This window comes from Scophthalmus maximus, chromosome 19 (assembly GCF_022379125.1).
Source record: "Scophthalmus maximus strain ysfricsl-2021 chromosome 19, ASM2237912v1, whole genome shotgun sequence".
Taxonomy (NCBI): Eukaryota; Metazoa; Chordata; class Actinopteri; order Pleuronectiformes; family Scophthalmidae; genus Scophthalmus; species Scophthalmus maximus.
The window spans coordinates 18,460,048-18,485,694 of NC_061533.1; the positions used below are offsets into that span (position 1 = coordinate 18,460,048).

The 25,647-nt window shown below is 41.9% G+C and overlaps 2 protein-coding genes across 5 annotated transcripts; one reads left to right on the forward strand and one right to left on the reverse strand.

Annotated features, from left to right (window-relative positions):
- Positions 1–360: 360 nt before the first annotated feature.
- syn1 (synapsin I) lies at positions 361–23,730 on the forward strand. 4 transcript variants are annotated; one of them, XM_035639968.2, is made up of 14 exons: positions 361–1,414; positions 12,192–12,640; positions 13,521–13,578; positions 14,777–14,868; positions 15,006–15,162; positions 15,254–15,343; positions 15,882–15,944; positions 16,037–16,179; positions 16,316–16,390; positions 16,478–16,580; positions 16,671–16,820; positions 18,981–19,050; positions 19,191–19,725; positions 20,565–23,730. In XM_035639968.2, the coding sequence occupies exons 2-14, from the start codon at positions 12,321–12,323 to the stop codon at positions 20,698–20,700; spliced, it is 1,992 nt and encodes a 663-aa protein (XP_035495861.1). In that variant the 5' UTR covers positions 361–1,414; positions 12,192–12,320; the 3' UTR covers positions 20,701–23,730. The 4 variants fall into 4 exon arrangements, with proteins under 4 accessions (XP_035495861.1, XP_035495860.1, XP_035495862.1 ...); XM_035639967.2 differs by lacking the exon at positions 361–1,414 and adding an exon at positions 11,578–11,880; XM_035639969.2 differs by lacking the exons at positions 361–1,414; positions 20,565–23,730 and adding exons at positions 11,578–11,880; positions 19,926–20,062.
- On the reverse strand, positions 3,861–7,820 carry vgll4l (vestigial like 4 like). The gene is made up of 5 exons (XM_035639972.2): positions 7,635–7,820; positions 5,775–5,898; positions 5,429–5,672; positions 4,765–4,846; positions 3,861–4,627 (listed from the first exon to the last, which is right to left on the reverse strand). The coding sequence occupies exons 1-5, from the start codon at positions 7,699–7,701 to the stop codon at positions 4,326–4,328; spliced, it is 819 nt and encodes a 272-aa protein (XP_035495865.2). The 5' UTR covers positions 7,702–7,820; the 3' UTR covers positions 3,861–4,325.
- Positions 23,731–25,647: the final 1,917 nt, after the last annotated feature.

The following is a 25,647-nucleotide window of genomic DNA, read 5'->3' on the forward strand; positions in this document are numbered from 1 at the left end:
ACGCCTCTCCAGTCCGGTCATGAGACTGCTGCTGTCCAAAGCTAATGTTTAGCTGGTCGGTTGACAGAGGGGGAAACATATAATTACAGTTGTCTGGGATTATGTTGTTTTATCATATATGAGCCCTAAAATCGCTAAATTATGTTTTTCCATTTGCTCATCACCATGGAGAAACACAAAAGTCTATTGTTTTGTCAAAACATAGCTTCTTCTACTAGTTCCTAAAGAAAAAAATAAACAAATATTTCAGGCTGCGTTGTGTTTATGGTAATCAAGGTTTTTCTTATTTTAAATAACCTCTGTAATATTCCTGGATTCTATCTATAGTTAAACTACAAAAAATAGAAACAAGAAAAACAATGACCCACATTATATTACAGAAGAGGTCTGTGTGTTTTAAAAAAAAGACAAGTCAATGATCTTTTCATTTCAGTAACCCCATGGCCTTTGCTCTGGCGCCACTCAGTGGTTAAACTTAATATCTGATGCACCATAATACTCAGAGAATAGGACATGTCTCAACTTTGCATTAAAGAGTGTATTGTTCAGTATTACCTGGGGTCTTTGGCATGGTAATACACTCTCTAGTCAAATGTCTAAAATATGTTATTGTTAAAGAATTTCCACCACATGTAAACAAATACACAAATGAACACGTGTTCTGCCACAATATGCTCACACTGCACCAAAGTTTAGGTTGTGGCGACCCACCTATAGAGTGTACAGCCCAGTAAGCAAGTGTAGCTGAGCGGAACATGAAGCAACAGTCAAACTGTGTTACTAATCAACCTGTTGTTCACCGCGCATCGTGGAAACTTCACCGGTGACTCAGGCAGCCTTCAGCGTCAGCAGAACAGACCCCTGTCCGAAATGCTACAGTGCCTCCAGATCTGCTGATAAGTTTCTCTTCATTACTCATTTATTTCGGGCCTGCTGGATGATGTAGTTTGGATCTGCGGCATCAGTGCACACGAGTGCCAGCCGTGTGGAATATTTTGACCTCTCATGCATGTAACCGCGCCAGTTTGATCCAACACAGGTCCGATCCAATCCAGTGAGTCACATACAGACATATACAGACTTCTTCTACACTCGAAACATATTGCTCACTGAACAAATCAGAAACACCCACAACTTGGGTGAACACGCTTTGAAAGACGAACGAATGGGATTTTGGTGATCAAAGGTCAAAGGGCAAAAAACATTTATTCATGCACCATGTAACTTTTTTTCAGTTTTACTTCATTTACAGTTTGGGATTTTTGTTTTGTTTTGTTTGACACCTCTGTCTGTACTTTGCTTGCTGTGTTGAACAGCAATAGAAGTATCTTCTCAAAGTACTAAAAAGGCGAATGCTTCTCAACTTTCTAGTCCCGTCCATCCACTCAACCGAGGCTTCCTCCACCACATACAGGTAAGGACACTTGTATTCTAACTATTCTCTTATATGTTAGCAATTGAATACAGTTGCATACAAATATCTGGGCAAGAGCCCCAGCATCCGGGGCTATAAGCCTCGAGTGAGGGGTATGCAAGCTAAGGTGTAGTGGTTCTCTGACACTGGTAAATTCTAGGAGGATTCTACATCTAAAGTCAAAGTCAAAGTGAACTTTATTGTTAATCAAAAAAATGCAACAGTTGTCACACAGAGGATTAAAATTGCATTTCCCCATACCCCAAATGTGCAGTAATATATAACACAACATATAGGATAGAAGTGCAAGGACAACAACAAATAGACACAATATATGCAGACAGACAATGGACATTAACATTATATAAGATATTCACAGTGTATTCAAGTTTTGATCTACTGATTCCCACTAATATTAATAGTTGTGAATATTTTCCTCCTAGTGATTACAGACACTATTCATTGTGGCTCAGTCTACACTCTGCTCTCGCTGCGTACGTGCAACTTCTTGAGAAACCAGAAACCAATAGGAACAGGGCGTCATTGACCGGTGGCCCTCTGCTTGTGAACAGTGCCCACACTGACAGATCGTGGAGCCTGTCACAACCAGTCAACATAGTCGTTCCCTGCAATCACATTCTCATGAGATAAGAGCTCTACTTTTGATTATTTACAAAGTGACATTCGATTTGTTGACAGCGATCTAACTTTCGACAGGGGAAACTTTAATGCGTTAACTTTCCCAGAGGGTTTGGCCAATCTTCGGCTTTGTGATGCACACTTAATTACTCCTGCCACTGTGAAACAGAGTTAAATGTTGTTTTCTGTCGTGTTTTCAGTATTCCGGGTTGTAATTATCGTACACTGTTGTCTCGAACGCCAGCGTGCACTTGTTCTGCAGCAGCATGAGAAGTTTTGCTTTTAACATTCTCATGGCCATGTACAGTTATGCTGAACAACTATGCACAACAGCCAAAAGTATTTTACTATCTTAAAAAGTAACCTTGCATATTACTGTGCTTGGTGGGTCAAATACAGAGTATATGTGTAAACACTTTCTAACTTTATGCAAAAATATTAACTAAAAAGACTCCCATCACACATTGTTTTGTTTAGCAACGACATACACAAAACTTTCAACATTTTGGATGACAAACTTTAATATCTTAGTAAAAAGCACAGGAAATAATATGTGACGTGGATTAAGAGTTTATGAATGAAGTGTAATGTGCAGTAACAATAACCTTTTATATTATTGTTATTGTTATTATTATTATTATTATTATTATTATTAAGTACCTTCTCTACTTTACTCTCTCTCTTTTTTCCTGGGGTCTCTCACCTGATCAAGACTTCTCCTTCACTACGTTTACCCACAGAACACTGGTTTCAGTTGTCTTTGCTTTTTTACAATGCAACGAGACCAGTCACTGACAACGTTAGACATTAAAGGTTTATCTAAGGGCCTCTAGATGGCACCAATGCCTCCTGTTCGGGTAACAATGGCCAATAAATACACTCCATGTTGAGAAAAACCCTTTTCAACATTGAACGAGGAAAAACTAATAATCGTCGGTCTGACCATTCAATCTTGCATTTGCTGCGAAATAAGTTTGATGATTTGTATGAATGTAATGTTACTGAACTGTTGAGGGTTATTGCAGACTATGACATGTGTTTGTTAATTTTTGTTTATTGGTTTACCTTGACTATTGTAAAATCACATTTATTTAACATTATCCTCATCCTTACCTCTGAATTACAACTGTCTTTCAAAAATGTCTCACTTTTCAAAACATCCAGATAATCGATCACTTCTTAAAAAAATTGCCCAACTTCATAGTTTCAAAGTTTTGACATCCTTAAAAAATTTGCACATTGCATTTTAAGTTAGACAGGCTGGAACTTGCAAACAAGTAACTGAAGAGCATGGCGGGTTCTCATGCTCGGGCGTAGATTAGCCCAACCCTTCCAACCTTCCCCACACTACCCCCCTCCTATTCCTTGCCAAACAGGATCTGTAGGATCTTACAGAGTCATATTCTCAGGAGACAGGAATGTCAGAACACAAGGCCTGTTGCCTGCTGGAACACGCACCCGCACATTCCCCCAAACATACGGGAAGAGGTCCCGAATGTGTTGCTCATACATCCATTTACTTTTCACTCAGTGTGTGGTAACATCTGTGTAAAATGCCATGTGTGCACCGGACGCGTTGTAGACTCACACTGACTCACAAGAGAAATTTTGTCTGGTTCACCCCCTGTCCATTGTTTTACAAGGTGTGTATAAAAGAGTTTCATTTCATTTTGTGACATCCTTTGCTTCCTTTTCCGAATAAATTCTGACGAAGATAAACTCATTTTGAACTTGTTATTCAATGGGTTTTTTTAACAGACCACACTATAGAAAAAAGTTGCTTTTACAAATGACAAACACACAAAACTACGTTAGGATTTTTGGTATTTTTATTCTTTAAGGTCTTTCCACAATCACAATATTATACAGAAGATAGGTCATTAAGACATTAGTCATTTAGACTATAAGGAACCCAGGTGCATCAGAATATAAATATAATACAGTGAAACTGCGACATTCAGACTGTAAGAATGACACAAAATCAAAGAAATGTAAAGGATTATTTGGCTGACTTTTCAATCATCCCACATCACCACCTACAGTATCTCAGGTATTCAGATGCTATTGACAAGCAGAGAATAAACTAGTTGCTACATTTGTCGGTGTCAGTGTGTCTTAGATTTGAACACACAGCGATCCGGTGTGACAGCCATCCCGCATCTGTCGGCTTGCCCACTCAACACTAGCGCGGGCTATTTCCATTGCTCGACAAGCAGAACTGCACGCAGTGAAATGTTAAAAGTTTTCTCCCATATCAGAGGTCTTTTCTACCCTATTTGATGGACCAGCGGCTGGAAGTCGGCGAGGAGCTGCCGGCGGACTCTTTGTGGGACTGATTCGGGCTGTGGCTGTGGGCGGGGGAGTGGGTAACACTCGGACTGCTGGGGGGTGTGGAAGAACAGGAGGAAGACTTGGATTTAATCTGCAGCCACTTGTCCCCCAGGGCCTTGGCAAAGTGGTCATCGACTGACACGCTGATGGAGAGCTGCTGGGAGCGAGCCCTCTGGTAGTTCACCCCGAGACTCCTCTGGAAATGCTCCTCCACCACGTGGTCATAGTTGCTTTCGGAAGCCGCTGAAAAAGAAAGGTTGAGGTGTCAAACAAAGCGCCGCGCCGTGAGTCAGTGAGAGTTAGTGGTAATCGACGCTATGATGATGACTAGGGTGGGACCGTCTGGCTGCGGAGCTCTTGCAGAAGAGTATGACACTCACCTGCTGAGTGGCCTCTGTGGACCTCGGATCTGCAGGAGGGGTTTCTTAATGAGGAGACACAAGTGATCACAGAGGGACGCATCTGAAAAAAAAGAAAAGAAAAAAGATGAGTCATTTATTGCATTATTTATTAAATGGCTTAAAAACATTAACACTGCTTCGTTTTTCTTTTTCATCCCACCCACTTCTCCCCAGTATTCCAACATAAACCTGACTGGGCACACGCAAGAAAAACAGTTGAGTTGGAAAATGAAAGGGAAAAAGGATTTGAAAACAAATAAAACTGGTTGGATCTGCCCATTAAAGTCCCGGTGTGGTGGCATAAACAGGTCAGAGACAGATCGGTCTGTTTGGTCTTGTTGGTGGCATTCCTCCCTCCATTGCTCACATTTTCTCCCTGAATCCGGCCGGATGGCATAGCTCGGACAAGCTTAGGCCTGCATGCACTCCGCTTGGGAGTAGAGTGACTGTGGTGTGGGATACACATATGGGAGACGTACCACTGCTGTGGGTAGCCTGGAGCTACGCTGAGACTACAAAGGGACATACAGTACAACCGCCCCCAAGAAGCCATGACAGCCCAATCATCCTCTATCTCTGAGAAACATCCCAATGGACGTTTTGAAGGCGCACACAGCACTTATCTTCTGACTTCTCTTCTTACCTGGATTTGGGTTGGAGCGTTGCTTTTGGACTTCTCCTCTGTGTTTTCGGGGTCTTTTCTTGGTTTCTTGATGAGGGCAAGGGGTTCGTCCATGGCTGGTGTGTAGTACACATGTGCGGGCAGGGGGCTGGTGGGGCTGGGTGTTGGACTCCAGGTGGATGTGGGGCTCTGCGGGTTGCTGAACACAGCCGGTGCTGTTCTCTGGGCTACTTTGCCACCGCTCCTGCTCAGCACTCGCTCTCGCCTGAAACAGAAGTGCATTCGGAAAGTGTCACATCTCATCCAAAGAAACTGTTTGATTAATAATATTTTTAGTACAGGAATAAAATAGAACAGCTTCACCAACCTTTCCTCCAATGTGAGACCTCTCTCGTGGCTGCGCTTGCGTTTGACTGGATACACTGTTGGGGCTCGGACCCGGTCATTTGTAATATGTCTGTACCTGTCTTCACTTCTGAGGTGGGGCTGACCTAATAAACAAAATGAAAGTGCAGAATTAGAATAAAATCCTTGAAAAAAATGAATAATACAATCATACCACAGTTTTTGTGAGCTATAGCTCATTTGCTAGAACAAATTTTGGCACTGAGGATGTCAGTCTATTGACAATGGTGTGTGACACTGGGTGATGAGTAACTGCTTGTTTTGATCCATGACATCAACTTGCATGACTGCTATTCATGGGAAAATGTTTTTTATTGTCACCGTTAATTGTGAACTCCGTTAAGCTGTAGAACTTGATCTACCTGATCAGCCAGGGTTACAAAGCCACACAGCTGATTCGCTACTAACGGTAAACGTTGTTTTTCTGCATAATTTTGGCGTTCAGCCCTATCACACAGCCAAACGGGCACAGCCAATACGTATTGTAGACGACACACATCTAATGGCTTTTTACTCACAGACGACCCTGATTTGGGCGGCACCCATTTGTGAAACATCAAGGTGAACACACAAACACACCTACTGGATTTTTCCAAATACACAAGTTGAAACACATGCTGGTGATGTCAATGATGTGCTGAATAATTGGAGCACAGGTCACATGTGGACCACAGAGTTTGACTGACAAAATGATCTAGAGATCACAGTGTTCCTTTCGGTTTCTTAAAAAAAATGAATAAATGCTGGTCTGTCGCTTGCAACAGCAGTCATATCTAAATCAAACCAGTTGGCGACTTTGCAACTCGCTCACATGTGCAAAACAGTCACGCATACAGTCAAAACACACAGCATTGTCTGATAATGTCCTGGCAGCTCAAGAGCACTTGGGCCATTGTTTGACTGTATGCTCAGTTATCACTTGAAAAATCTACATTGACTGGACAGTAGGAGTCCTTCAAATTCAAATCAGTCATTCAATGCTGGAAAACTACCCATACTCACACCGACGCCTACCACCTAACTGAGCTGTTATAAAAGGTGATTGACTGATTTGAATTGTAAAATGAAGACGTTTGCAGGGTCTCTGCGTCCACACCACTCACTCCAATCCACATTTCCTAATGTGGAAACCCTCCCAACACCTGTGAGCTGCTCCTTCACACAGGGTGCCACTGTGGAGGAGGAGGAGGAGAGGGAGGGGGGGGGGGGGGGTTATAACCACACCTATGCTGATTTTCTAATGCCTCAGGCATAGATATTTCTTCCTAGTAGAGCGAATACGCAGCCTGACCTTCTACTTGGCTGCGTTTTTGGGTTTTTTTCCACATTATAAAGAGATCCAACAGAAACATGGCACCGTTGTAAGTCACAGTACAATTTTACCGACCCTCAATTCGATTGAAAGTAAAGGGAAAGTATGACTGGAGCGCCCTTTATTCCGTGTACATCTCTTGATGTCTACTTATCTTTACTTTTTCTGACAAAGCTGGACATGTACAATTCAAAAGTTGAACATTCCCTTAATGGAGTAGATCTTCCATTTGACTGTCACCTGTTTATTTCCATTTGAAACTGTATTTACATGAATATCATGCACAGAACAAAGGGAGGTCACTGTACTGGAAAAAGATTTAGTATACGGTTAAACATTAACATCTCCATGTGTGTATATATATATATATATATTTATATAAACATACATACACATATATAAGATGGACATGCTGTAAAGACTTAATCCCCAATATAAAAAAGTAACACAAGTATTCTCTGTCATCAAGCAACATGAGTTAATAAAAGACAAGTAAAAATTGGGGCTCACCTTCTAAAATATACACCTTAAAGCCACTGCTCATCCGAGTAATGTAGTGGAAATTGGCCACGGCCATGTTCCCTTGTCTTTGTCCGAGTGGAGATAAACGCCGAGGAACAACTTGGCTGCTGCAGCTCACGGGACACAACGCGCTTCAGTTATGGATTGTATTGGAAAAGGTAATGAGTTGCTGGGTCTAAGCTCGGCCAGGTAAAGTATCAGGTGGGTGCAGATAGGTGCAGTGCCTTCCCCGTGACTCATTTCCTGCGTCCAGATTGGCTGCTGTCAGAGCCAATCGGATAACCCCCTTTCACCTGGCTTTGTTATTGTCCTGCAAGCGGAATGTGCTCGCAGGTAGGCCTTGTCTCAGAGGTAGAAAGTGAAGTTGCCTAATGTCATATTGCCACAGAGTTCACGGTGACTGGAGACCCCCTTTTTTTTGCTACTTCTTTTTTAAGAATATATCATAAAAACACTAATTAGGTTCTAAATGTTCACACAGTGCTTTAGATTTTCTCAAGAACGTGTGTGCCTTTTGTTTCCCTCCATGGAGTCAGCACCTGCGCCCCCCCGCCCCCTCTCCTCCCACCTGATCTGCAATCTCACCAAACAGCATTTTTTCGAGCGCTTAGCCCACCGGAGCTCCAGTCATTCCTCTGACCTGCCTGTACACGCACGCAGCTGAGCCCGCCTCGCCAGTAATCCGAGGGCTTTTGTTGATGGCCAGACAAAGACTCGCAGGTCGTGAAAACGCTTGCTGCCATGAGATCAATCTCTCCTGAGCATACCGGAGAGTTTGTTTCTGTGGAGGCCCTGAATTCGGTCACTCTGTGACATTTGGCACTGCTGAAAATGCCATTAGGAATATCCTTAATATGTTTTCACATTAGCACATATAGAATCGACACAGGCGCCCCCCTTTTGCTGCCTGACGATCAAATGTTATAGTTTCTGTCAATTTAAATACTGGCTGACCAATATTGTCCCGTGAGAGCAGACTGGAGGAAGAGTTTCTCGTGTGACGGTCTTTCTGGACATACATGCATGGAAAGTGACATTTTTGGGTTTAATTTAGGCTCAACACTGCCTCCCTAAGCCATGCACTGCAACAGCAAGGCTTCAAATCATATATCATTACACTGTGGACCTATTGTATTATGTATGAAAAAAAAACTGGAGAATAGAAAAAGGAATGTTAACTATATGCTAATCTTGAAAAACAAGTTTGCTCCCTGACAGATTCCTTTCATTGTCAACATTTTGAAATGCAAGGAATCTGGCTTTAAAAAGAACGGAATCTGCGAGTCTACATTGTCTGCCCCTCAAACAGCTGAAGAGATTCTGCAGTTGTTTTATTTGCTCTAATATTATGCTTTAAAAAAAACAACTCATGTTCATGCTTAAAATATATATTATATGTTATTGCACAAGTTCCTAGTGTGAATAGCCATTATTTTTGTAGTATCGTTTTCAATAATGTATTTTTAATGTAATATTAATATATTATTTTTTAATGATATTACTGTACCACTGATGTATTTTGTTTCAATACACAGGAAATAGTCCTATTTTCGGTGTAAACCAGATGCAAAACATTATCCCCTAGCTATCATGTGAAACACCCATGTGTGAAGCAATCTGTTCAAAATGAACATCGATAGTCAGCTGATAACATTCAGAAAAAAGCAAACAAAAAGTGACTATTACCCCGGTATAGCAACTTTCCTGCATTTATAATTAAATATCACCAGATGTCTTGTTAAAACATATCTAAATCACATCTTATTACTCACACGGTAAAAGAATCAATCATTAAAACTCATTTGATTCATACTTTTAATGCCATATGAGTTCATAAATCTGTACAACCACAAAATATATTTCCATGTCCTTGCAATTATTCTTATTAGGGCCCGAGCGCCGGCCAGCTGGAGGCTGGCAAAGGCCCTTTCTTTCGGATAAAAAGAAAAAGGATTAAGTGTAAATTTATGCTCATATTTGTAAGTGTATATATATATATATATATATATATATATATATATATATATATATATATATACACACACACACACACATAGGCTCATATGCTTACAGTCATCTACGCTCACTTATCTAAATTAACTGAAATTGGTTTAAATTAAGCAGACTATAGATAACCTGGATCAACAAGTTAGAAGATAGAGAAAACAAATACGTAAATAAAAGGAGTGTGTGAGTGGGGGTTCTTACACATAATGTCCTTATTTGTTTAAGATCCCCTCTGTCCTTTTTTGATTCTGAGTATTCCATATAGATATTGATCAGTTTTCTGCCTTGGGCCTTTTGGTGTTTTTCCAAGAATAATATAAGCAGGATTGATTATTTTTTCATATTAAAATAATTCCCACTGTGACGAAATGACGAAAGAAATTTTAAAAAGGGGAATTCTTATGACTTCTCGTAACCTCCCCAGCAGTCTGATATTAATGATGTATTCATTGATAAAACATCCTGTAAGTGATACAATGCTAATAGGCATACAGATGGGCCAAGACCCGTTGTGTGAACCACTGAACTGTTAAATCACCAACGATAGCAGCACTAGAATATGCATTCTCATAGCTGTGTCAGTGTACAATAGCCTTTTCAGTTGCAAAGTTGGCCACCTTTGATTCAGACACGCTCAGCAATATGTATCTGTGTTCGAGTTACCATCGCACAGTGCACACCGAGTGAAGGCTGAGACCCCCACAGGGTCCGCGTTGATCTGTCTCCTGGGGGGTTTCTCACCAACAGATGGCGCATCTCACACAGTCTTGTATTGACTCCCTGTGTCAGAGGCCCGGACGCCTGCGGGTTGTGCTGGACACTACGGGGCGCGATGTCTCATCGACAGCACCCTGCGGTGTCTGACAGCGAGCGACGCCCCTGTCGCCCTGCTCTCATCAGCACCACCCCTCGCATCCCCAACACAGGGCGGCGTCAAGTCAGACGAACACACTGAACAACACAGGAAGTTGACTGGCGTGGCCTGCGTCACAGAACATGCTCAGGACATTTCAGGTCTTTTAAATTCTTTGATTTAGGCCTGCTGTAACTAACCATTATTTTCATTTAAGTTGATTCTTTTTTTTTTTTTTATTAATAATGGAGTATTCATTTGGTCAATGTGTAGTACATATAATTTACAATATGTAAATTAGAAAAAAGAAATTAAAAAATATATAAATGCCACCACCCTGCCCCAAATACGTATAGTAATTACATTGTTCTGCCGCAACCTAAAATTCAATATAAAACAACAAACAGAGACAAAAGCCACAAATATGTACATTTCAGAAGCTGCATTGAACAACTCTTTGCTTATTCAACTTAATTTTTGATTTAAAAACTAATCAAAATATATGTTATTCTTATTATTACTGACGACCAAATGAGAGCAAGTGAACAACTGGCTTTACATATAAATAATATATATATATATATATATATATATATATATATATATATATATATATATATATATATATACCTGCATCATCATGGTGGCTTTGGCACATACACAGAACACTGACAGTAATTTTAAGCATTTTAATGGCATAGTGCAGAATGATTTTGGCAAAGGCGCAACAGAATGAATGCAGAGAAGAAGAAGAAGAAGAAGAAGCCACTGACGATCAGCGATTGCTTATGACCAAGTCATCCTGCACTCTGCAGTTAAAATGCTTAAAATTACTGTGAGTGCTCTGGGTATGGGCCAAAGCCAGCATGATGCTGCAGGTATATATATATTAGTGACAGAAACTATAACAGTTGATCGTCAGGCAGCAAAGGGGGGTAACATTGCTCATAGAATAACATGTAGGGTTTCCGAATCAAATGCATCATTAGTTCATTAAAACATTTTTTTTTTAAAAACGGCATTTTATGACATCGTTATTAACAGGCGTTTATTTTGAAAAGCCATATCCGGAAGTCCCGGTCCGCACCCTGCCTGCCTTGACACATGGTGGCGTCTTGCGGGCTCCCTTCCCTCAGGATGACTGGGAGTGACGCAGGGCGGACGGAAAAAACTAGGACCTGAGGGGAAGGACAGGGCGCCGATGCAGGAGGGACTGATGCGCTGATTTCACAGCTCCAAGCACTAGGTTCAAGCCCAATGCACGGCCCGGCTGCCCGCACAGAGGACACGACAGTCGCGCATATGCGGGCTTTCCTGTGAGATATAACCATCACCTCATCCCTCGGGGCGGATCGGATTTGGACGCACTCCCGGGTAGGCTCGCCGTGCGCGACCACACAGCTGCTTGACCGCGGTTTATTACAGTGGGTGTATTTTGCATGTGCACGTTTATCGGCTGAACCTGTTTGACACGAATAGGAAAGGGAAGCATTGCATTGGAGTCAGTCGTGTGGACTCATCTCTAACCTAGTTCAGCGGGCCGTGTGACGGCTTCCTGCACATCAGCCAGTCCCTTTTCATCTCTACAGGCAACGCACGCGATTTCTTGCCACGCTGCGACCGGATAGGCCACTAACTAAACCCCTTGCTGATGATTTAATAACGCCAGGTCTGTTTCTCTGCAGGTGACGTTGTGCATTGGGGAAGTAGCCTAGTCATCCCGTTGCCGTGCTCCACTACGCCAAGCTGCGAGTCGCGTTCAGTGGGAGGCTGCGCTTGGACCCATCCCTCCGTCGTGTCGCGAAGTCTCCACCATGAACTACCTGCGCCGTCGACTGTCGGACAGCAATTTCATGTCCAACCTCCCCAACGGCTACATGGGCGACCTCCAGCGCCCCGAGCCGCCGCAGCAAAGCCCCGCAGTGTCGCCGGGGCCGTCGGAGAGGCGCCATTCCACCAGCCAGCAGCAGGCTGGAGGCGGCGGCGGGGGCGCAGGCTTCTTCTCGTCCATATCCAACGCCGTCAAGCAGACCACAGCTGCTGCGGCCGCGACCCTATCCGATGCAGCGGACCGGGCGGGAGGCTCCGGCAGCGCCAAGATCCTCCTGGTCGTCGACGACCAGCAGACCGACTGGTAAGAGCAGCGCGCAACCGGTGGCACGGACATGTGCCAGATCGTCTAGACAGAAATGTGCCAGGCGGCGGGCCGCGGTGGCCTGTGGCGCCCAGAAAGGTCATATGATTCACCCGGTGCCGCGCGACGCGACACGCGGAAACCCCCTGCACCTCGTCGCTCAGGCCGGAGACGCCTTGCAGAGGTGCTTGCGCGCTTGTTTTGGCCATGGTCAAAGGCGCAACAGAGTGAAGGCGGAGGAGAAGGAGAAGGAGGAGAAGAAGAAGAAGAAGAAGAAGAAGAAGCCATTTTCATTTGACGTTCAGCGATCGCTTATGACGAAATCCTCGTGCATTAAAATGCTTAACATTATGCCAGTGCTCTGGGTATGTGCCAAAGCCACCGTGACGATGCAGGCGTATTGTAAATCACGGGGAAATTCTGCATACACTGGACAGATCTGTGCATCATCAGATCCCTCCCATCCCGCAGGCTGGCTTCCATCTCTGTCACATCAGGCAGGAGAGGTGGATATTTACACGTCACTGGGCACAGTTTTTATGTCATGTCCAGTTCAAATCCTATGCAGCAGGTAGATTGTAATGTTAGGCTACTTAATTGACTTGTCTGCACTGCCAGCAGTGACATTAATAACAGTATGCAGAAAAGTGCCACAAATAGAACAAAGTATCACAGAAAAGTGGGATTTTGTCCCTCTGATTACATCTTATTTCATGTATTTGACATGATGTGTTTATTGGCCAGGAAAACACTCAGAAGAGTTTTGAGATGCCCTGCGAATGCTGCAGGAAATGTAAGCTGTCAATCACAGCAGAAATGTGCAAAATCAAATTCATGTTTGGGATAAAAACAACAACTGCATTCCTTGTTTCCCATTCAGGGTGAAAATCTTCAGAGGAAGAAAGATCCAAGGTGAATTTGACATCAAGGTAGAACAGGTAGGTTTCACATATGTCACTTTTTGTTTTGTCTTGTGTTAAAAAAAAAGAGAAGAAGAAGACAAATGAATTTAAAATGAAACCGTGTTGTTGTGCCTTGTGACCAGACTGTGAACATCAGTTGGGTGTACATTACATCAATTATTCATAAGACATTAGTATTTCACGTTTTTTTTACGTCAAGACCTGGTAACTGAAATTAACATGGTGTATATGGTTTATTCCCCTCTGTAGATGCAGGCATTGCTATTGGCATTATTAATGAGGATGAGTTGATTGAGTATTCATTGCTGGTCATTATTTTCTCTAAAAGTATGATAAGATTTCAATGAATAATGTACCACTGGCAAAATCATGCATCATTTTTCTTAACATTTATCCTTTCACACGTTTATTTTCTGAGGCAGTGTCACTTGGTCATTCGGTAAATCATTTTGTTTGGTAACCAGCTTGTCCATTTGCAAACCAGGAGCACTGATCAACAACTGGCTTGATGCGAGCATAAAATGATCCATAGTTTCTTCAATAGGCAACAGATAAATCATCTGGTACAATGCGAGCTGTTACTATGTCCACAGAGAGCCCTCACAGTGATAGATTTCCCAGTTCAGTATTGCGTGAGTATTGACAGGGGAGTGGACTCTTGCAGTCATTCCCACACGGCAGTGCTCCGTCTTGACATGTGATAGAGAAAAACACATTTTGTCAGTCCGATGCCTGCACAGTAACTCTTCGGGACTTAAAAATGTAAATTATAACCTCCTATATAGGTGAATAAGTTGATTGTGTAGCCTAATAATGGTCCAATAATCATTTTTGATAAATTTGAGAGTAGTGATGAGTGGCATTATAAGAATATTCATTCATACAGGTTTGTGAGTGGAAATTTATGCTGGAATCCACCCAGCAGCACCTGGACCGTAGAGGAGGCTGCGGAAGTTTTAAAATCTTCTTCTCTTTTGGCATTTTCCTCTATTTCGTTTTTTGTTTTTTTTTGTCTTAATGTTGCGCCTGCTGTCATTATTTCCCCTGTAGCCTTGTAGCAGAAGGAGCACACTTCAGATAAAGTCTGTTATCTTATAATTGAACCCTGTTCAACTTGGCTCACGTAGAAATAGTAGATGACTGCCCTTCTCCGATTATGACCACAGTGGGCTTTTTAAAAATAATTTTCTGGACTTGCTTTTTGTCTTGTCAGGCTGAATTCTCTGAAATCAACATGGTAGCAAATTCTACAGGCACCTACAATGTGGATATCGATGCAATCAGGAATGGACATAAGGTCACTAAGTAAGTAAAACACGAAAAGAGGTTTGCTCGAAAGATACGAATTTTGATTCATGTTGAAATCTTTTCCGTCTATGCCTAATAACTTGTTAAAAAAATACCCCCAACAGTGTAATTATTGCTTATGTTTTCTGCACCAGATCCTTTAAGCCAGACTTTGTGCTGATCAGACAGCATGCCTTCAGCATGGACAAGCACGGAGACCACCGGAACATAGTAATTGGATTGCAGTATGCTGGACTGCCAAGTGTTAACTCTTTGCACTCTGTCTACAACTTCTGTGACAAACCATGGGTGGTAAGAATCATTTGATCAATGTATTTATTTGAACCATATTGTATTAATAGCCATATAGAGATTGCATTTTAAGCGTTTGTTTCTGTTTCAGTTTGCTCAGATGTCTAGGCTCTATAAACAACTGGGCCCTGAGGAGTTCCCACTGATTGAGCAGGTTTACTATCCAAACCACAAGGAAATGGTGAGTTCTGTGCCATCTGCTCATCCTCCTCTATCTCCTCCCCCCTTTTTCTCTCCCACCGATGGGCACGTCTTCACGGTAAACAACCCTTAAAGAGACACATACACACAGACAGGTCATCCCTCTGCACCGGTCACGCGGTAATCCACTCCCATGTCAATATTCCATCTCATGTAGCAGCTGAGGCCGATCTAATTTCCAGGGGAATGTGTCTTGTTGTTTCCGTCCTGGGCAGAGGCAGAGTTTTTGATCACCCGAGTGCCAAATCATTGTCAGCACAGTTACTGTACACTGAGACTGTTGCTGCAGAGCACTCATCTCCCCTCTGCAGTCACAGGCTGATAGTGCTGGGCTGGCTTTCAAGCCATCAACCTGATTCAGAATTTCCTGCAGACACAGAGGAGGGGCGCTACTGAATGATTAATCTGGTTAAAATGAAATGGATTTAAAAATGAGGGTTTTAATCATTAGAGTATGATGATGAAATTGATTTATGAGAAATCGCAAATCAAAGTATGTGATGATGCTCCTGTTACAGATTACCTCCCCCCACTTCCCTGTAGTGGTAAAGATGGGCCACGCTCACTCAGGAATGGGAAAGGTAATGTTGGGATGCTCATGTATTCACTCTGAACTATGAACACCATGTTTTTGGGACCAACGTGTGTCATCATGTTTCTATCGTAACTACAGGTGAAAGTGGACAATCAATATGACTTTCAAGATATTGCCAGTGTTGTGGCGCTGACCAAGACTTATGCCACATCAGAACCTTTTATTGATGCAAAATATGATGTTCGTATCCAGAAGATTGGTAGCAATTACAAGGCTTACATGTGAGTGAAATTCGAATTCTACTCTCCTCTTTTCTCCGCATTTTACTTCACCCAATGTCCTTGCAAAAACCTCAACCAAAAATCCAAAACACTGGCATCTAGTATGGGATGAAAATGTTTGTATTTTAATTGACAGGAGAACATCAATTTCTGGCAACTGGAAAACGAACACTGGCTCATCTATGCTTGAGCAGGTGGCCATGTCAGACAAGTGAGAACACGAAAATGCAGATGAGATGAAATTGTAAGTGATATATCTCTCTGTACTAGCATGGCTCTGTTTCACACCTTATTATAGGTACAGAATGTGGGTGGACTCTTGTGCTGACATCTTTGGAGGGTTGGATATCTGTGCTGTGGAGGCTCTACATGGTAAAGATGGCAAGGACTACATTATAGAGGTACTAGAAGGCAGTGTGATGATATCAAGGGATTATGTATCTGTGATCATAAGGAAAATCCATTAAATACATCTTGTGTATTTTTTTTAGGTTGATGACTGTTCGATGCCACTGATTGGGGATCAGCAAGATGAAGATCGTGTTCAGATTGCAGAACTGGTGGTCTCTCAGATGAACCAGACAGTTCCACGCACTTCAAGCCCCTCCACAGTCCGTGCCAAGGCAGGACAGCCATCACAGGTGCTCAGACCAAAGATACTCCACACTCACTCCAGTAATCTCTCACCTTCACTTCCCCCACTTTTATTAGTAGGGCAGGTCCATTTTTATTGGGGATATACATTCATGGTCTCTCAGAACATCCTCCTTTAGAGAGAGCATTTAAATGAAGCACAAAAATATAATCAGAACAGTAGACATACAATTTTCATGATAACAATAAAGAGGCAACATTATTAGCTATACGATGTACTGTATGCACGTCATACACATACAGACAACATTTTTACACACAGATACTACATAATGACACACGTACATGTCAAGATATATATGCTGCCTATCCGTGCAAGGCTTTAAATATTAAAGCAAGCAACATTTTAGTCAGCAGTTAATGTAATGAGAGTTGAATTTGTGTTAGGTGTTTGACTTTTGAATTGTCCGTTGCCAATCTGGTAAAAGCTAGAACTACAAAGATCCCAGAAATGTTAAAAATAATAATATTAGTGACTCAAAAAATAAAGAAACAGGTCCCACATAACACCAGTAGGTTTGGTACTGTGACTCCATGATGCCATCAAATTTTAGGGTAATGTCTGAAGATAGACAGTCTGGAGCATTAACACTGCCCACACCCCACAGAGGTTAAATACCTGGCATTCACCAATACTTAGTTAGAACCTAATAAGCCTCTTGGATGAGAGGTGAAGTGTCTTCAAGAATGCCACACCCTCATGGATAACTATGACCTGGGTGAATGATAAAATCCACAGACGTCTGAAGACTGATCGATACTGTAGACAGTATTTTACATTTAGGTGCAGGGAGTGAGCTGACATGTATTTAACTGCAGTAGCAAAAAGCTCCTGCAGGATAGATGTCAGACTGACATAGTATAATTGAGTGTCATCAGCATAGATGCAATCTCAAGTAGCCGTCAGAAGATGGGTACACTATGGTCATAAAGGGATGGACATGGTCAGCAACAATACTCAAGTAGGCTGTGGCATTCGTGGCAACGATGCTCAATTTGTACTTAGGGGCCCAAAGTGTGCCAAGAAAATATCCCCCACACCATTACACCACCACCACCAGCCTGAACCGTTGATTCAAGGCAGGATGGATCCATGCTTTAATGTTGTTTACGCCAAATTCTGACCCTGCCATCCGAATGTCGCAGCTGAAATCGTGATTCGTCGGACCAGGCAAAGTTTTTCCAATCTTCTATTGTCTCCAATTTTGGTGAGCCTGTGCGAACTGTGGTCTCAGTTTCCTGTTCTTAGCTGACAGGAGTGGCATCCGGTGTGGTCTTCTGCTGCTGTAGCACATCTTCTTCAAGGTTCGATGTGTTGTGCGTTCAGAGATGGTATTCTGCATTCCTTGGTTGTAACGAGTGGTTATTTGAGTTACTGTTGCCTTTCTATCATCTCGAACCAGTCTGCCCATTCTCCTCTGACCTCTCACATTAACAAGGCATTTTCGTCCACACAACTGCCGCTCACTGGATATTTTCTCTTTTTCGGACCATTCACTGTAAACCCTAGAGATGGTTGTGCGTGAAAATCCCAGTAGATCAACAGCTTCTGAAATACTCAGACCAGCCCGTCTGGCACCAACAACCATACCACGTTCAAAGTCACTTAAATCCCCTTTCTTCCCCATTCTGATTGAACTTTAGCAAGTTGTCTTGACCACCTCTACATGCCTAAATGCATTGAATTGCAGCCATGTGATTGGCTGATTAGCTATTTGTGTTAACAAGCAATTGAACAGGTGAACCTAACAAAGTGGCCGGTGAGTGTAACATCAGGACAGGAGACATCATAAAAAAACTGTAATGGGCCAAGCACTGATCCCAGGGGCACTGCAGACTTAATACTAGGAAGACCCGAGGTGGTCAGATATCACCTATGGGATGTTAGACCAGAGTGGCCAGAAGGAGTCAGACATCCTTTGCTGGTGTCTTTTAGCACTCCTGCAACGTTCTGCAAGCTATACTTTTATTTTATGTTTAGCTTTCTAGATGTCAAGCATCTTGTGGCAGATCACTTTCCGATCATATTTTGACAATTAAGCAAGAGGATTTGAACATGTAATGTTCAGAATATGATTTTCTATCTTAGGCAAATTATTTTTAGTTTGATAAATATTTACTTTTTAACTTTTCTCTTTCTTTTGTAGAAAGCAGTGTCTCCTCAGCCTGTCTCTCAGCCAAAAGTACCACAGGCTCAACAGCGCCCCTCACCTCAGGGTAAGACGTTTTTGCAATAACAAAAAATTTAGTTAAATGTAAAACAATTTGTCATTATTTAAAAATCACTTTTATTAATTTGGATAAGGATATTTGGAAAGCACTTGAATGTGGTTGCTGCTCCTCCTTGTCTCTTGTAGGTGGTCCTCAGCAAAGTCCCCCATCTCAGCAGCGCCCACAGCCTCAAGGCCAACCTCCTGCACAGGCCCAGCAGTCTGCTGCCAGCCCTGCTACGGGTGAACATGGTGCCCAGGCTAAGGCTAATCAAGGACCTGCAGCCCAACCACGGCCACAAGGTCAGGGAGCTCTTCCAGGTCAGAAACCTTCTTCTGGTCAGAGCTCTCCTCAGCGGAGCCAGGGAGGTTCCCCGCAAGCTCAGAGGCAACAGTCTGTCTCTCAGCAGCAGCAGAAACCGTCTGCAGGAGGCCCTGGCCAAAAACCCCCAGGTGGCCATCAGCAAAGGCCTGCCCAGCCACCTAGGCAGCAGTCACTGGGAGGGGGACAGAGGGCTCCTGGCCAGCAAGGTCGTCCTGGAGCAGCCACCACCCAGCAGCCTCGACCTGCTGCTCAAGGCCAGGGGACCCCAGGTGGACGACCCCCACTGCAGCAAAAGCCTCAGCCTCCACAGAAGCCAAGTCAGGACAACTCGGCTATGGGCGGCTCTCCACAACTAAAGTGAGTAAATTTGTTTTATAAATGACTTGGGCTCGGTTTTCAAATTTTTTTCATAAAGTGACCCTTACAGCTCTTAACTGGACAGAAGATCCTCTCTTACTTTTTGCCTGAACTCAGATACAGTTTGCATGCCTCATGGCAATTGATCCACCTGGTTGTGCATGATGTATCGATTCTTACATTTTCTTGTCCTTCAACAGCACTTTCACGAAACATTGTCTGGAGAGGCTGTGACAGATTAGAACAACAACAAGCGGGAAGCTGGCTTATAGTTGTTCATTAACATAATACATCTACTTTATCATATCTGCCACAATTCACGTTCTTTAACACAGGTGACCAGGTTCTCTACATCTCTAAATTCATATATATATATATATATATGTGTGTGTGTATGTGTACATGTGTGTGTATATATATATATATATATATATATATGATTGCATCTATCTTATTGGTCCATCTGTTCTCCAGCTGATGGTTTTCATGAATAAATGACACATAGTCGTACTTAGATTATTTTAATTAAATATCATTTTATGCCCTCCTAAAAGCAGAGACATAAAACACAAATCATGAATCCCTAATTACAAAAAAACATGCACCACTTTGTATCCAGAAAAGTCATTCACTATTCGTATCATATCAAAGCCATGATGAAATGATAAGGTAATACTGAATGACTGTCAAGAAGGAATGCGCTTTTATCATATTTACCGAGCCTTTTCTCTCCTGTCTCTCGCTCTCTTGCCATGCACCAGTCTTTTCATTCCATGGGTTTGCTGCATGACTTTAATAGCCTTTCCCTCTCCTCTATTGCCATTTTCCTCCCTTTGTAGCAAGTCCCAGTCTCTTACCAATACCTTCAACATTCCAGAAACTCCAGCGCCACGAGCCAGCCTTAGCCAGGACGAGGTGAAGGCAGAAACCATACGCAACCTGCGCAAATCTTTTGCGAGTCTCTTCTCAGACTGAGACGGCAAAAGTCCCCCCCCCCCCCCTCCCCCCCTCCTACTGACAGAAAGATGGACAGGCACACTGAAGGACAGATCCCTTTGGCCCCCAACGAACAAGGACCAACAGGATGCCGCCACCAATTCATGTAAAATGACCCTGATAAGAAAGTGTACACACTTGACACTCACTGCCTGAATAGCTGAAATATTTTAAAAGGAACAAAAAGTAAAGTAAAGTAAATTTAGGCACTGATGTCTGAAACATTCCTTGCTTCGCCTAAAGCTTAAGTAAGTCATCATTGTGTCACATAAACTGCGCACATGCCTGCTGTCTCTCTCTCTCTCTCTCTCTCTCTCTCTCTCACACACACACACACACACACACAAACACAAAAAAAGCCTGTATATGCATGAGCACACAAATTTGCAAGAAACAACAAATTGCTGCTCCCACTTGCTTGTCGGTGCTGTAAAGTCATTGTGATCTTTATGTTTGAATTTTGGTCAGCCTATCCAACAACCAAAAGAATTAAGGGACTGTACAAAAGTTTTGGGGTTGGGGAGAGCTGCTGAATCTGAATATTATCTCAAAAAGACGATGGTGGTAATAATGAACAAACTGACAGTATAGCCAGTCTCTGTTTTTGAATGAAGAGCTGCTAAATAAACTGTTAGTACAGCCACATAACGGAGTGAGTGGCAGCTCTGAGCTGAGAGGCTTTTTGCACTGCACTGTTTTCATCCCACCCATATCCTCTGCATATGATTTTGACCATATAATCTCCTTTTATATAAGTTATAACACAATATAGACTATGTAATAAATTACTAACATGGAGTAAGAAAAAGTAAAACTACGTTTACTTTGACAAAAATGATATTATATAATATTTTTTCTGACCCCCTCTGCCCCTAATCATTTTTGTACAGTCCCTCAGTACAGCTGCACACATAGGCTGTCCTGTGTTAGCTAATGCTAGATCTGTAGCTGTTGGCTGTTCATGGTGATGTCTTAGCTGCATGTCCACAGGAGGCAATGGTTGCACTTTCCAACCCCTGACATTGGCGCTTGTAACTGTGTCGTCACATGTACTTGAATTATTTAGTAAAGTAGCCTAGTAGGTGTTGTGAGTATGTTGTTGCTGCCACTTCTTCCTGTTTTGTTTTTCTTTTGGTCCCAAAAGCTTGAACTTTCAAAGCATGCCTTACACAGACAAGAACATCAAATCAAATGGAGCTATCTCAGGGATGTCCAATTGATTGTGACACTTCTGTGTGTGGGTTAGGGTCTTCCATCACAGTGTCATTGTGGGTGTTTACCAATAATGAGGGGAAAGCATGCATTTTAATGAGGAAGAAGGTTTTTATTATTTAAAATGCATTTGCACACAGAGTATACTGCAACATATCACTTGAATAGAGTGACAGACTGATGTATGAAGTCTAAAGTTTCAGGTTTACTCATCTGCTGCTCGACAAAGCAACAACTCACTGCTTCCTCTGGGTTGATGCTGTGTGTGCGACAGGTGTGGTACAGTAGGACTCACCATAGGCAGGGGTGGCAACTGTTCAGGTACATTTAGTGAAAACTTATGTACAGTTTAATTTCAGATTCCCTTGAATTCAAAGCAATTTAATGAGAAAACCAATGACTGCAATCCAGTTTGGATACAAAGAATGCACAGTAAGTTAGAAGGTTATATCAGGTTGACTTTAGGGTTTAGCCGTTGGTCAGTGCATTGTGATTTTGCACTTAGTTAACTCCAACCCTATGTATGTATCACAATGCAGCAGAGTTTTTGCTTCCATAAATGCCCCTCTGTCAGGCCATAATCCAAAGCATACTCAGCCAAGGAATTTTTCATGTTTGCGGTTCATCTATATACAATAAAATAATAATAATGATGCAAACATATAGGATTGTCTGCTGTTGAATGCACCTCTGCAGCACATTTATCACTTCCTGTCACCCATTGTTTTGCACTGACAACCCTTTCTTTCATCATTATTCTGAAATTCTGAGCGGTTACTTAAAAAACTCCTCTGTTTCCAGGCACTGAAAATGTCTTCCAGAAGAAGTGCTTCTCATTGAAATGTCAATGTAGTATGGCAATATCAAGCTTAGACCCAATAGCCAAAAGAATAGTCCTGGTTCCCCTGCAGATTCTCTGTGCTGCCTGTGTTCATCAGCCTTTCTGTGTAGCCACAGTGACCCCTTGTGCTCAATGGTGCATAAATGTGTGAATGTTGTTCTGTAACTGGTGAAACCAAATAGATGTTGTACAGAGCTCAGAGTGATTCAGATTGTCTCCTTTATCCCCTGCTGCTACTTGTGCTTGTTGGTACGTGTGTCCCTAAACTTTTTTGCTCTTATTTTCAAGATTTATCTTAATGCATTTGTGATTTAGATTCCTTTTTTTAATTTTACAGTGACTGGGTGACAGTATATGATTGTCAGAGCCTACCACCAGGAGCAGCCTTGTGCAATTGTTAACACTGAGTGTGTCATTTATGAAAATGAGTCGTCACAATTTGCGTGGATGGTTAAATTTGAAAAATGTCATTCCATATTGAGACATGCCATTTGCAGAGGCATCTCCTGAGACTGATAAGATGAGCAGTGACAGAAATACAAAGAAGTACTTTATGTTTTTGATATTCACAGATGTTTCTTTCTAAAGGTTTACATTATTCATGGTGGATATGTTTGACTGTGAATGTAATCTTTTTGTTACAGCTAGTTTTATTGTTTTCTAAATGCATTGTATAATCGTCGTGAAAAGATGAAATCCTTACAACTTTGAACTGACTGTCGGTCTATGCCTGCCAGATTTCAAAAACATAAATGTGAGTGCAAAAATCGAAAGGATGAGGTTTTTGTTCATCGAAAATATTAAGATACTGCATAATGCAAATCATGGTGGATATTGAATTAAATATAAAATAATATTTGATGTTATATGCAATGTAGCTAAACTATGTGAAAATGAGTATATATTATGTGAAGATGAACATGCAAATGTCTAATAAAGTCTAGAATCAAAAATGACTGTATTATTTGATACTGTTGATTCTTGTTGGTCAAGTCTCTTGTTTGACATGTGTTTGCCCATTTAGATCATGTGCCCATCCTGGAAGAGAGATTTCTCCTTCCTTGCTTTTCCTGATGTTTCTCCAGTTTCAACCTTAGAATTCATTTATTCATTTCCAAATCATGCATCCACATCAAAATATTGAAAACATTTATTTGGCTTTAAAATAACACACGTTAAACAGGTAAACCGTTCTATTTTTTAGTGGCTGATTGTGTTGTAGAGTACTATGTATGGAAGTATGCCATCTAAATAAATGAAATATTTAAAACGTGAGGTTGGGAAAGAGGTTCCATTTATGTTATGAAATTGACCGAGTGCTTATTGCAAACTGTTTTGCACAGGCGTTGCAACGGCATGTGACCACAAGGTGGTGTGGGCCTACAGGCTGACTGCTCTGGCCTTCATTTCTGCACAACAATAAACCAGGGTTATATAATTCATTTCACACCAGGGAAATGAGCACACCACTCTAACTGTCACTGTGTGTGTTTAACAGATTCTATGACTTTACACTGTATCACATCAGTGTGGGAAATGCTTTTGTCTCAAGAAGATTACAAAGCGGGTGTTGGCATTAACTCGGGCTATATTTATGATTAAGTACTGGTGCATCCCTGTCAAACAAACAAACAAACAAATACATGTTCAGTGCTTAGGTTTTAAATGTGTGGTAAGAATATTAAATTACATTATTATTATATTCTGTGATCACGAACATATTTACAAAATAAAAATTGTTGTGTTGATAATGCTGCAGAGTTTTTTCTTCTACTCGGTAAAGAAGAGTAAGTCAGTGATTGAGAATAGTCACCATCACACAGATAATACAAATACCAATGTGTGCATAAGCCTATAAACAAAAGCATTCTGGGACATATGAACAATTGGCTCTCTCAACACCACTCATCATAGTTTAGCCTATCCTTTCTTCTTAGAATAATGGCCTAATTCATGGTTTTCTGAGGAAAAACACATGTATTATGTTTCATTATCTTTTGGACTTTCATTAGTTCTATAAATCTGAATGCAGCAGCTGCAGCTGACAGAGTCCAATAGTGTTTTACTCCCCCCCAAGCCAAAAGAATGATTGTTTTGTTGCCTTGTTTTGTTCAAAGCAACAACTGCATCTGGAGCTAAAACAAAAAACATTAACATTAAAATATTTTTGCCTGATCTCATCCAAGTGTAAAATGATCGCCGTTGTCTAAATATTTTGGCTGGTGGGTTTAATGCAGGCCGCGAGGGAGATGGTTCAATTTTGATCACCACGTGGATCAATTTCTTTTTCCTTGAAAGGTTTCATTGCAAACCAAAGTGTCTGGAGAGAAAAAAAACAATTTGCAGGCAGGATGTTATATAGTGCCTCGCCCATGAAAGGTCAGTACATGGTTTTTAAAGCTATCTGCTTGCCTGCACTTCCTATCTAGCTGCCCAGCGGCCCATGCTGTTCTCTCCTCACAAATCTGGGTTTGGTTGGTCGTTAAGATCCTCATCTGATCAGGAATTATCCCCAGAATGCTTTCACACACACACACACTTCACACATTAAACTAACATTTTCAGGCTACATTATCAAAGGACAGACTTAAATTCCTTAACAGAAGACAGCATCACCGTCTGGCAAACTATAACTGTCCATTCACAAGAAAAAGAGCAGACATTGTGATCTTCTACCACCACCGTCATACACGTGAGATGTTGTGCAGTCATTCTTATACTACCTTCATGACTTTGCAGGTTCACAAATAAAGGATTCAAGGGTATTGCCAGCAATAGTCTGGTTCTGCTAAAAGGGGAGGGGCACTCACGACTTCCTCTCCGAGCCAGGATATTTCTAGAGCTGACCCATTTAAACCGCCTGGAGAATCTGC

What these genes read in the sequence shown, in the direction of transcription:
- vgll4l (XM_035639972.2), bottom strand. Translation starts at nt 7,701, where the DNA reads ATGGCCGTGGCCAATTTCCACTACATTACTCGGATGAGCAGTGGCTTT. An exon ending in TAAGGTGTATATTTTAGAAG is followed by an intron (nt 5,899 to 7,634) that starts GTGAGCCCCAAT and finishes TTTGTTTATTAG; the next exon opens with GTCAGCCCCACCTCAGAAGT. An exon ending in ACGCTCCAACCCAAATCCAG is followed by an intron (nt 4,847 to 5,428) that starts GTAAGAAGAGAA and finishes CTTTTTTTTCAG; the next exon opens with ATGCGTCCCTCTGTGATCAC.
- syn1 (XM_035639968.2), top strand. Translation starts at nt 12,321, where the DNA reads ATGAACTACCTGCGCCGTCGACTGTCGGACAGCAATTTCATGTCCAAC. An exon ending in TTGACATCAAGGTAGAACAG is followed by an intron (nt 13,579 to 14,776) that starts GTAGGTTTCACA and finishes TTGTCTTGTCAG; the next exon opens with GCTGAATTCTCTGAAATCAA. An exon ending in ATCCAAACCACAAGGAAATG is followed by an intron (nt 15,344 to 15,881) that starts GTGAGTTCTGTG and finishes CTCCTGTTACAG; the next exon opens with ATTACCTCCCCCCACTTCCC.